The sequence below is a fragment of the Sinocyclocheilus grahami genome, unplaced genomic scaffold (genome assembly GCF_001515645.1).
Source record: "Sinocyclocheilus grahami isolate Dianchi unplaced genomic scaffold, SAMN03320097.WGS_v1.1 scaffold397.1, whole genome shotgun sequence".
Lineage (NCBI taxonomy): Eukaryota > Metazoa > Chordata > Actinopteri > Cypriniformes > Cyprinidae > Sinocyclocheilus > Sinocyclocheilus grahami.
The window spans coordinates 32,536-45,053 of NW_015505576.1; the positions used below are offsets into that span (position 1 = coordinate 32,536).

General features: G+C 34.4%; 1 protein-coding gene across 1 annotated transcript in view; it reads left to right on the forward strand.

The window, feature by feature from the left end:
• LOC107550360 (prolyl endopeptidase-like) overlaps nucleotides 1–8,416 on the forward strand; it is an 11,218-nt gene extending 2,802 nt beyond the window's left edge. Inside the window, exons 4-13 of the mRNA XM_016231621.1 lie at nucleotides 3,086–3,216; nucleotides 3,318–3,527; nucleotides 5,245–5,366; nucleotides 5,445–5,550; nucleotides 5,636–5,827; nucleotides 6,762–6,959; nucleotides 7,344–7,447; nucleotides 7,530–7,666; nucleotides 7,792–7,890; nucleotides 8,122–8,416. Of these exons, the coding sequence (XP_016087107.1) occupies nucleotides 3,086–3,216; nucleotides 3,318–3,527; nucleotides 5,245–5,366; nucleotides 5,445–5,550; nucleotides 5,636–5,827; nucleotides 6,762–6,959; nucleotides 7,344–7,447; nucleotides 7,530–7,666; nucleotides 7,792–7,890; nucleotides 8,122–8,416 (1,594 nt within the window). The remainder of the gene's footprint in view (nucleotides 1–3,085; nucleotides 3,217–3,317; nucleotides 3,528–5,244; nucleotides 5,367–5,444; nucleotides 5,551–5,635; nucleotides 5,828–6,761; nucleotides 6,960–7,343; nucleotides 7,448–7,529; nucleotides 7,667–7,791; nucleotides 7,891–8,121) is intronic.
• Nucleotides 8,417–12,518: the final 4,102 nt, after the last annotated feature.

Consider the following 12,518-nt stretch of genomic DNA (forward strand, 5'->3'; position numbering starts at 1 on the left):
TATCTATCTATCTGTGTGTGTGTGTGTGTATCTATCTGTCTGTGTATCTATCTATCTGTGTGTGTGTGTGTGTATCTATCTGTCTGTGTATCTATCTATCTGTGTGTGTGTGTGTGTATCTATCTGTCTGTGTATCTATCTATCTGTGTGTGTGTGTGTGTATCTATCTGTCTGTGTATCTATCTATCTATCTGTGTGTGTGTCAAGTCACCTTTATTTATATAGCGCTTTTAACAATACAGATTGTGACAAAGCAACTGAACAGTATTAATTAGGAAAATAGTGTCAATAATGCAAAGTGACAATAGTAAACACTCATTTTTCAGTTAAAGACAGTTCATCATTGAATTCAGTGATGTCAACATCCAGCTTAGTTCAGTTTAAATAATATCTTTGCAATCATGTCAACGATATCGCTGGAAATGAAGTGTCCCCAACTAAGCAAGCCAGAGGCGACAGCGGCAAGGAACCAAAACTCCATCGGTGACAGAATGGAGAAAAAACCTTGGGAGAAACCAGGCTCAGTCGGGGGGCCAGTTCTCCTCTGACCAGACGAACCAGCAGTACGGAAAAATGAATTTAAGACGTAATAAAACAGATGATGAATAATATTAACAGCAATTATTATATGATGCAATCAAACTTATAGCAAAATGTGGTCGTTCTGTATGTTGTTTCAGGGTTGGCATCATCTGAGGTCCTCTGAGGGGTTGCATCATCTCTTCTCAGGTGTTCTGGATCCAGACTGAAGCTTGTGTAAATCCTAGTTACCACGGGATGTTAATCCCGTGGCAAAAGACAGAGAAACAAATACAAACATAATTAGCGTAGCTGCTGTTCCAACCAAGCAAAAATGATTTGTTTAACCCAAACTAATGAATAATAATGTGCATTTGATTAGATATAACTGCAGTAAAAGATTATGACTGCAGTAAAAGATTATGAGATGCATTATTTGAATGCTTGGCCAAAGAGATGTGTCTTTAATCTAGATTTAAACAGAGAGAGTGTGTCTGAACCCCGAACGTTATCTGGAAGGCTATTCCAGAGTTTGGGAGCCAAATGCGAAAAAGCTCTACCTCCTTTAGTGGACTTTGCTATCCTAGGTACTACCAAAAGTCTAGAGTTTTGTGACCTTAGGGAGCGTGATGGATTGTAGCGTGGTAGAAGACTAGTTAGGTATGCAGGAGCTAACCCATTAAGGGCCTTATAGGCAAGTAATAATATTTTGTAACTGATACGGAACTTAATAGGTAGCCAGTGCAGAGACTGTAAAATTGGGGTAATATGATCATATTTTCTTGACCTGGTAAGGACTCTAGCCGCTGCATTTTTGACTATCTGTAGCTTGTTTATTGAAGATGCAGGACAACCACCTAGCAGTGCATTACAGTAGTCCAGTCTAGAGGTCATGAATGCATGAACTAGCTTTTCTGCATCAGAAACAGGTATCATGTTTCGTAACTTGGCAATGTTTCTAAGATGGAAGAATGCCGTTTTTGTAACATGGGAAATATGGTTTTCAAAAGACAAGTTGCTATCTAATATAACACCCAGATTTTTGACTGTAGAGGAGGTAACCGTGCATCCGTCTAGTTGCAAATTGTAATCCACGAGATTCGGCGTACTGTCTTTTGGTCCAATAAGTAATATCTCTGTCTTATCCGAATTTAATAGGAGAAAATTATTGGTCATCCATTCTTTTACATTTTTAACACACTCCGTTAGCTTAGATAATTTAGAAGTTTCATCTGGTCTTGTTGAGATATATAGTTGAGTATCATCGGCATAACAGTGGAAACTAATCCCGTATTTCCTAATAATATTACCAAGTGGCAACATGTATATCGAAAATAGCAGAGGACCTAGGACAGATCCTTGTGGCACTCCATATTTTACTGGTGATATTTGAGATGACTCCCCATTTAAATGAACAATGTGGTAGCGATCGGACAGGTAGGATCTAAACCATCTTAAAGCCTGCCCTTGGATACCTGTATAGTTTTGTAATCGATCTATGAGTATGTCATGATCTATAGTATCGAATGCAGCACTAAGGTCAAGTAAAACTAGCAATGAGACACAGCTTTGGTCTGACGCAAGAAGTATGTCATTTGTAATTTTAACAAGTGCAGTTTCTGTGCTATGGTGGGGCCTGAAACCTGACTGAAATTCTTCATAGAGATCATTTTTTTGCAGGAAGGAGCACAATTGAGCAGACACAACTTTTTCTAAAATTTTAGACATAAAAGGAAGATTTGAGATGGGTCTGTAATTAGCCAGTTCACTAGGATCTAGTTGTGGTTTCTTTATAAGAGGCTTAATGACCGCCAGCTTGAATGTTTTTGGGACGTGACCTAAAGACAACGACGAGTTAATGATATTGAGAAGCGGTTCTTCTGCTACAGGTAACAAGTCTTTCAGTAATTTAGTGGGTACAGGATCTAACAGGCATGTTGTTGGTTTAGATGCAGTGATAAGTTTATTTACCTCTTCTTGTCCTATAGTTGTAAAGCACTGCAGTTTATCTTTTGGTGCGATGAATGAAGCTGAAGTATTATACGCTGTAGAATCTACATTTGTTATTGTATTTCTGATGTTATCTATTTTATCAGTGAAGAAATTCATAAAGTCATTACTATTAAACTGTGCGGGAATATTTAGATCGGGTGGCTTCTGGTTATTTGTTAATCTAGCCACTGTGCTAAATAAAAACCTTGGATTGTTTTGGTTATTTTCTATGAGTTTGTGGATATGCTCGGCCCTGGCAGCTTTTAGAGCCTGTCTATAGCTGGACATACTGTTTTTCCACGCAATTCTAAAAAAATTCAGCTTTGCATCACAGGAATAAATTACATTTTAAAATATATTCACATTGAAAACAGTTATTTTGGTAATATTATTTCACAATATTACTGTTTTTGCTGTATTTTTTTATCACAAAATGCAGCCTTAGTGAGCAGAAGAGACTTCTTTTAAACAGATAAAAAAATCAGAATTTTTCCAAACTGTTGACAGGTAGTGTATGCGTGTATATTTTCTGAAGTTCTGTCCTAACAAACACAGTTTTTTCTCCCTCTCATAGGTATTTTCACTTTTACAACACTGGTCTGCAGAACCAGAGCGTTTTGTACATGCAGGAGAACCTTGAGGCAAAGCCCAGCGTGTTCCTGGACCCAAACACCTTCTCAGAGGACGGGACGGTTGCTTTGCAAGGTGCTGGAAGTATCTGTTTGTTTGACGCAGTGTGTGACGTCTCTTTCTGCAGTGATATCGCTGTAATGACGGTCAGCTAAGGCTTTGTAGCTTATTCTCAGGTTATGCGTTCTCTGAGGATGGCGAGTACCTGGCGTACGGCACCAGCGCGAGCGGCTCCGACTGGGTTGAGATCCGGTTCTTGCACGTGGACGGCGCTGTACCTCTGGAGGACCGACTGGAGAGGGTCAAATTCACCTGCATGTCCTGGACTCACGATGGAAAGGGACTCTTCTATAACTCTTATCCTGTGCAGGAGGGCAAGAGTGACGGTAAACACACAAACATGCACGATAAACAAATTCACTCATGCAGGTGTAAGAGACAGCGTTATGTTAGTTATTAACATACTATATTAATATTTTGTATTAGCAATTTTTATATTTTCATTTTTCATTTTAAGCTTTAGTAATTTTATGTGCTTTTGTAATTTTTATTAGTAAAAAAAAAAAAAATCTATTTAGCTTTATTTTATTTTTATTTAAATTTTAGTTTTAATGATTTTAGCAGTTTAACCCAAACTTTAGTTGCCAAGGCAACATTTCTAAATTTAATTTAGGGTTTTATTATTGTTAAGTTTTTCACCTTATTTTTATATTTTATTTTATTTTATTTTAAGCTTTATTCCAATCACCGAAAACTATTTTAATAACTTTAGTAGTATTATTCAAATATTATATCAGTATTGATTAATATTTTGTATTTGTATTTTTGAAATATTTCTGTTTAGCTTCAATTTAAAAGTTTTTCATCTAATATTTATATTACATTTTATTTCAGTGTTTTTAAATTTTATTTACTTTGTAATTTTTATTAGTAAAAAAAAAAAAAATCAATTTAGCTTTATTTTATTTTTATTTAAATTTTAGTTTTAATGATTTTAGCAGTTTAACCCAAACTTTAGTTGCCAAGGCAACATTTCTAAATTTAATTTAGGGTTTTATTATTGTTAAGTTTTTCACCTTATTTTATATTTTATTTTATTTTATTTTAAGCTTTATTCCAATCACCGAAAACTATTTTAATAACTTTAGTAGTATTATTCAAATATTATATTAGTATTGATTAATATTTTGTATTTGTATTTTTGAAATATTTCTGTTTAGCTTCAATTTAAAAGTTTTTCATCTAATATTTATATTACATTTTATTTCAGTGTTTTTAAATTTTATTTACATTTTTAATAGCTTTAGAAGTATTCAGATACTATATTAGTATTTATTACTATTTTGTAATTAATTTTTTTTTAATATATTTCTATTTAGCTTTCATTTATTTTTATGTCAGGTTTAGTTTTAGCAATTTTTGAACTTTAACTAAACTAAAATTTATTTTTAAGTTTTAGTTTTTCATCTAATATTTCTATATTGTAATTTATTTCAGCTTTTTACTTTTACCTTTTATTTCAATATTTAACAGCTTTAGTAGTATTATTCAATGCTATATTAGTACGGTATTTAATAATACTATATTAGTATTTATTACTATTTCTGTTTAGCTTTTATTTTCCATTTTAGTTTTAGTAATTTTAACACTTAATCAAAAATTGGTTTAGGTTCATGTTTTTCATCTAATATTTCTATCTAATATTTTATTTCAGCTTTTTAAATTTTATTTCAGTTTTTAATAGCTTTAGTAGTATTATTCAATGCCATATTAGGAGTTATTAATATTTATTTGTTTTAAATATTTATATTTAGCTTTAATTTATTTTTATTTTAGTTTTAGTAATTTTAGCACTTTAACCTAAACTTATTTCTAATTTTCGTTTAAGTTTTTCACCTAATATTTGTATTTTATTTTATTTCATTCACTGAAAATTATTTTTAATAGCTCTAATGGTAACCGTTTACAATAAGGTCTAACTTGTTAACATTAGTTAATGCAAACTAACATTTACTAACAATGAGCAATGTGTTTGTGCATTAGTTTCAGTTACCAATAACAGCATGGGTAAGACATCTTGATTGACATCTGTCTGTCTCTCAGGCACTGAGACGTCCACTAACCTGCACCAGAAGTTGTACTATCACGTGTTGGGAACCCCTCAGTCTCAGGACGTCCTGTGTGCTGAATTTCCTGATCAGTCGAAATGGATGAGTGGTGCTGAGGTAACAAACACACACATAAATGGTGCTTCATTTCTGGTTGTGTTATGAGGTGAATAACGTATGTGTGTGTGTTTTCAGGTGTCTGATGACGGCCGTTATGTGCTGTTGTCCATCCAAGAGGGCTGTGACCCCGTCAACAGACTGTGGTACTGTGACCTGAACGACGTGCCGCAGGGAGTCACTGGTACAGACACACAGAAACATTATTTTTCAGACAAAAATGCTTGTTTTCCACTGCCAGGATCTCATGTATATCTTAATGATGACAGGTTTGCTGCCATGGGTGAAGTTGATCGATAACTTTGATGCAGAGTATGAATACGTCACGAATGAAGCAACTGTTTTCACTTTCAAAACCAACCTGGAAGCTCCTCAATATAGACTCATCAACGTTGACTTCGCCCAACCGTCCATCAGCCAGTGGAAAGAGCTCATTCCCCAACACGACAAAGACGTCATCGGTGAGCAGAGATAGAAATCACGTCAAATCAGAATTCACTGTCTTTACTTTCTCAATGAATGTCCCTGGTCTTGTTGTGCCTAATTCATCTGCAAGTTAAAAAATATATTTTCATGATCTCATAATCAAAATGTAATTACTTTTTCCCTTTTACTTTTCCCACAGAAATATGTCACATTATGGAAATTAAATGTTGAAAATTCTGCTTCTTTAAACTCTATTTAATTTAATTTCTTGATTTAAAAATAATTTTATTATTTTATTTATATTGGTCAAAAGTTTGAATAATTGACATAATTAAAAATTCAATAAATGTTATAATGTTTTTGAAATAAGTCTCTTCTGCTCACCAAGGCTGCATTTATTTGATTAAAAATACAGTAAAAACTGTAATATTGTGAAATATTATTACAATTTAAAATAAGTATTTTCTATTTGATTATATTTAAACATGTAATTTATTCCTGTGATCAAAGCTGAATTTTCAGCATCATTACTCCAGTCTTCAGTGTCACATGATCTTCATGCTGATTTACAGCTCAATTATCATTGGTTCTTAATTATTAATAATGGTTCTTTTTATTATCAATGTTGAAAACGTTTTTTGCAGCTTTGTGGAAATCTTTTTTTTTTTTATTAAGATTAAAGAACAGCATTTATTTGAAATATAAATCTTTTGTAACAATATAAATATCATAGGATTGCTTTGTTACATCCGTGCTGAATAAAAGTATTGTTTTTTTAACCCTTACATAACCAAAACTTTTAAATGTATACACACACACACATTTATATATATATATATATATATATATATATTTCTATTATTTTATTTGTATTAATTTTTTTTTTTAATCATTTTAAATAATATAAATAATATTTTGTCAATGGTGTGTTATGATGGTAATGATTTGTGATTTGTTGATCTCTTTCAGTGTTTGCTACCTGTACATACTCCAAGTTCCTGTTTGTGTGTTTCCTCCATGATGTGAAGAACGTGTTGAAGATGTTCCATCTGTCCTCGGGCGAGGAGATACGCACTTTTCCGCTGGACGTCGGCTCGATTGTGGGCTTCACTGGGAGGAAGCAAGACTCTGAGATCTTTTACAGCTTCACCTCTTTTCTCTCTCCAGGTCCGTCAAGATTCAGAAGCTTCTGAAATTAAGAACTTTGGTCCTTAAAGGGACAGTTCACACAAGAATGAAAATCGTCATCATTTATTCACCCTCTAACCTGTAGGAGTTTCTGTCTTCTGTTCAACAGTTGACAGGAGCCATTGACTTCCATAGTATGGAAAAAATACTGTGGAAGTCAATGGCTACCGTCAACTCTTTGGTTACCAACATTCTTCAAAATATCTTCTTTTGTATTCAACTGAAATAAAGAAACTCATACAGGTTTGGAACAACACAAGGGTGAATAAATGCTGACACAATTTTCAGTGATCTATCCCTTTAATAACTCATAAATAACGAACAGGTAACATTGTAAATGACGTGTGATGTGTTTTTCTGCAGCGATCATCTATCACTGTGATCTGACTAAGGAGCCGCTGCAGCCGCATTTCTTCAGAGAGGTCACAGTGAAGGGTTTCAGTCCTGCTGACTACCAGACCACTCAGGTACAGCAAGACGCTTGCAGAGGTTTCATCTGTCTGTCTGCGGGATGATTGCCTTCACTTCATATCTGTTGGTTTCTGACAGGTCTTTTATCCCAGTAAAGACGGCACCCAAATCCCAATGTTTATTGTCCATAAAAAAGGAATCGAGCTGGATGGTTCCCATCCCGCCTTCCTGTATGGATATGGAGGTTTCAACATTTCCATCACACCCAGCTACAGGTACAATACAAACCAAACACAAAAACATCCATCTGATCACATGCTCCACTGATGCACTACTGATCTTCAACACGCATCTCTCTTCTGTTGTTGTAAACGTCTGTCTCTCACCGTTTGTGTTTCAGTGTTTCTCGGCTGATATTTGTCAGGCATCTGGGAGGAGTTTTAGCTGTCGCCAATATCAGAGGAGGTGGAGAGTATGGAGAGACATGGCATAAAGGCATGTGACTGTAATTCTGGAGTTAATCGGGGATTGATCTGCACGAATGTTCATAATAGAATACTAGCAAATTGTGTGCTTTGTATATATATATGGCTTCCATTTTTTTTAATAGTAAACTAGATTTGGTACTACAGCAAAACATAAGTGCATAACTAACATAGTAACATAACATAACTGCAAAAACGCTCATCTGTTATGAATTTAAAGAGCTGTAAACGTTCTGACCTTGCAGGTATTCTCCTCTTCACAATATCCATGTTCCAGATGCTGACGGGGCTCAGTATCCCGCCATATTGTTGTTAACGGGTGACCATGATGACCGCGTGGTGCCGCTGCACTCGCTAAAATATATCGCCACACTGCAGAATGTGATCGGTCAGTGGCCCGGCCAGTCAAACCCCCTCTTTATCTATGTGGACACAAAGTCGGGCCACGGCGCAGGAAAGCCCACCAGTAAAGTCATTCAGGAGGTGGCGGACACATACGCCTTCATCGCTCGCTGCTTGAACCTCAGCTGGATCGAATGAAACAAAAGTTAGGCGGCTCTTAACCTCCTCTAAGCTGTTCCTCTACTCCTGCAGGTTTTTCTTCTTACAGTTTGATTTCAGTCTTGCCTGTTTGCTCTCCTGTTCACTGAACTATTCATCTTTCTTGGTCTCTGTCTCTCCCACGTCTCCACGGTTTCATTATTTAATGTGTTACATGCAAGTAAAAACAGTCCAGTGTTGGTTGAAAACTGTAACCTGAATCACATTAGTGACTGATTTCATATCAATGCACCATGTGTCACGGCTGTGTACGGGATACACTTAGGAAATATTATAATTACTGAGGTCACGGGGTGAAGTGTCATAACTTCTCCAGCACTTTACTAAAACTGTATTTAGTTGACGACGGGAAGGCATGAACAGTTTATGGATCACTGCATCACTTCAATGTACAGCACCCTTCAAGAAATCAGTTTGCAAGTGAATCTCAAGAAAACATGTTCAGGTCACATTTTGCCCCAAAACTAAATGAAATAAATGTAGCCTGTTTTTTTTTACTGTAACCTGAATCACATTAGTGACTGATTTCATATCAATGCACCATGTGTCACGGCTGTGTACGGGATACACTTAGGAAATATTATAATTACTGAGGTCACGGGGTGAAGTGTCATAACTTCTCCAGCACTTTACTAAAACTGTATTTCGTTGACGACGGGAAGGCATGAACAGTTTATGGATCACTGCATCACTTCAATGTACAGCACCCTTCAAGAAATCAGTTTGCAAGTGAATCTCAAGAAAACATGTTCAGGTCACATTTTGCCCCAAAACTAAATGAAATAAATGTAGCCTGTTTTTTTTTTAAAAGATTGTTATGTACTATTACACTATTTTTAATGGTAGTTAAGCACATTTTAAATAGTCTTCAAGTGTTATGGCTTTTGTCCGGACATGTTTCTCATTAATCTCAGAGGTGTTATTACTGAATATGAGAACATAATACATTTTTACAATTTAAATCAGCATAAATTATATACTCTCCAATAATGTCATGTTTTTTTTGCATACAGTATTGAGAACTGGAGAGGATGAATGTACTTTATTGTCATGACAATAACATCACTTTTCTTTTGGTGTTGAAATATAAGCTGAGCATGTTTGTTGATGTGAGATTCACCCTTACAGTGTTTGTGAGTGTGTGTTACAGTGTTTGAAGGAGCTCTTGACAGAAATCTGTTTCTACCTCCACATTTATGCAGATTGTTTTATCTTTGAAGGGGAAAAAACAAACAAAATAACCTAGTACAATAAAACACATTTGAACATGAATATGATGTGTGTAAGATGATCAAAACATGTTACTTGTTTTTACATGTTCTATTAACGTTAGATGATTTTGCTGAATAATTTTAGCATTTAAAATGCTTTTTAAAAAATACTTTTGAGAAATGATTAACTTCATCCATGTGGAGACTAATGCAGTGTTACTCACAGTTTCAGTGTGAAGTGAATCTCTGAAGTGTCTCATCTGCTGGCTGGTGGCAGGATTACTGAAACTAAAATAAAGCAGCAATACTCATTTCATTATATGCCTCAGATTGTGTTAACAAGCTGCAGAGGTTCATTATAATGTAGTGTAATGATTTTGTTATATTGGGTAGTTTTCATGAGCTTTTTGTCTATTATATAACGTTATATATTTATAGATGCAACAGTTACTCAACATCAGCAGTAAATGTGTGGTTACAAATACCATAGTTGAACTAGATAAAAAAGTTTGTCAAGACAAACTTTAAGTTGGCTTGAGAAAGCTGGACCAGAAAGTTTGAAAAGTTTAAAAAAGGTTTAAGTCTGAAATAGCAAAGTTTGAATATTTTGAAGGCAATACAGTCTGTCAGAGATGATAGATAGATGTAGATAGCATGTTGTTAGCATGATTAACATGTGACTAGCATGTTGTTAGCATGATTAACAAGTGACTAACATGTCGTTAGCATGATTAGCAAGTTACTAGCATGTTGCTAACATGTTTCTAGCATGATTAGCAAGTGACTAGCATGTTGCAAACATGATTAGCAAGTTACTAGCATGTTGCTAACCTGTTTCTAGCATGATTAGCATGCTACTATCGTGTTGCTAGCATGATTAGCAAAGTGACTAGCATGTTTCTAGCATGATTAGCAAATGACTAGCATGTCGTTAGCATGATTAGCAAGTTACTAGCATGTTGCTAGCATGTTTCTAGCATGATTAACATTCTACTAACATGTTGCTAGCATGATTAAAAAGTGACTAGCATTTTGCTAGCATGAGTAGCAAGTGACTAGTATGTCATTAGCATGATTAGCATGCTACTATCATGTTGCTAGCATGATTAACAAGTGACTAGCATCTTGCTAGCATGATTAACAAAGTGACTGGCATGTCGCTAGCATGTTTCTAGCATGATTATCAAAGTGACTCGCATGTTTCTAGCATGATTAGCGAATGACTAGTATGTTGTTAGCATGATTAGCAAGTTACTAGCATGTTTCTAGCATTATTAGCATTCTACTAACATGTTGCTAGCATGATTAAAAAGTGACTAGCATTTTGCTAGCATGAGTAGCAAGTGACTAGTATGTCATTAGCATGATTAGCATGCTACTATCATGTTGCTAGCATGATTAACAAGTGACTAGCATCTTGCTAGCATGATTAACAAAGTGACTGGCATGTCGCTAGCATGTTTCTAGCATGATTATCAAAGTGACTCGCATGTTTCTAGCATGATTAGCGAATGACTAGTATGTTGTTAGCATGATTAGCAAGTTACTAGCATGTTTCTAGCATTATTAGCATTCTACTAACATGTTGCTAGCATGATTAAAAAGTGACTAGCATTTTGCTAGCATGAGTAGCAAGTGACTAGTATGTCATTAGCATGATTAGCAAGTTACTAGCATGTCACTAGCATGTTTCTAGTATGATTAGCAAGTTACTAGCATTTTGCTAACATGTTTCTAGCATGATTAGCATTCTACTTGCATGTTGCTAGCATGATTATCAAGTTACTATTTTTTTGCTAGCATGTTTCTAACATGATTAGCATGTTGCTAGCATGATTAGCATGCTACTAGCATGTTGTTTGTACGTTTCTAGCATGATTACCATGTCGTTAGGATAGATAGATTTCTAGCATGATTAAGATATCGCTAGGATAGATAGATAGAAATAGTCAGATGATAGATAGATAGATAGATAGAAATAGTCAGATGATAGATAGATAGATAGATAGAAATAGTCAGATGATAGATAGATAGATAGATAGATAGATAGATAGATAGAATAGATAGATAGATAGATAGATAGATAGATAGATAGATAGAAATAGTCAGATGATACATAGATAGATAGAAATAGTCATGATACATAGATAGATAGATAGAAATAGTCAGATGATACATAGATAGATAGAAATAGTCATGATACATAGATAGATAGATAGAAATAGTCAGATGATACATAGATAGAGATAGAAATAGATGATACATAGATAGATAGATAGAAATAGTCAAATGATAGATATATAGAAATAGTCAGATGATAGATATATAGACTGATAGATAGATAGATAGATATAAATAGTCAGATGATAGATAGACAGAAATAGTCATGATACATAGATAGACAGATAGATAGAAATAGATGATAGATAGAAATAGTCAGATGATACATAGATAGATAGATAGAAATAGTCAGATGACAGCTAGATAGATAGAAATAGTCAGATGATAGATAGATAGATAGATAGATAGATAGATAGATAGATAGATAGATAGATAGAAATAGTCAGATGATAGATTGATAGAAATAGTCAGATAGATAGATAGATAGATAGAAATATTCAGTAGATAGATAGATAGATAGATACATAGATACATAGATAGATAGATAGAAATATTCAGATGATAGATAGATAGATAGAAATAGTCAGATGATAGATAGATAGAAATAGTCAGATGATACATAGATAGATAGAAATAGTCAAGATAGATAGATAGATAGATAGAAATAGTCAGATGATACATAGATAGATAGAAATAGTCATGATACATAGATAGATAGATAGAAATAGTCAGATGATAGATAGATAGAT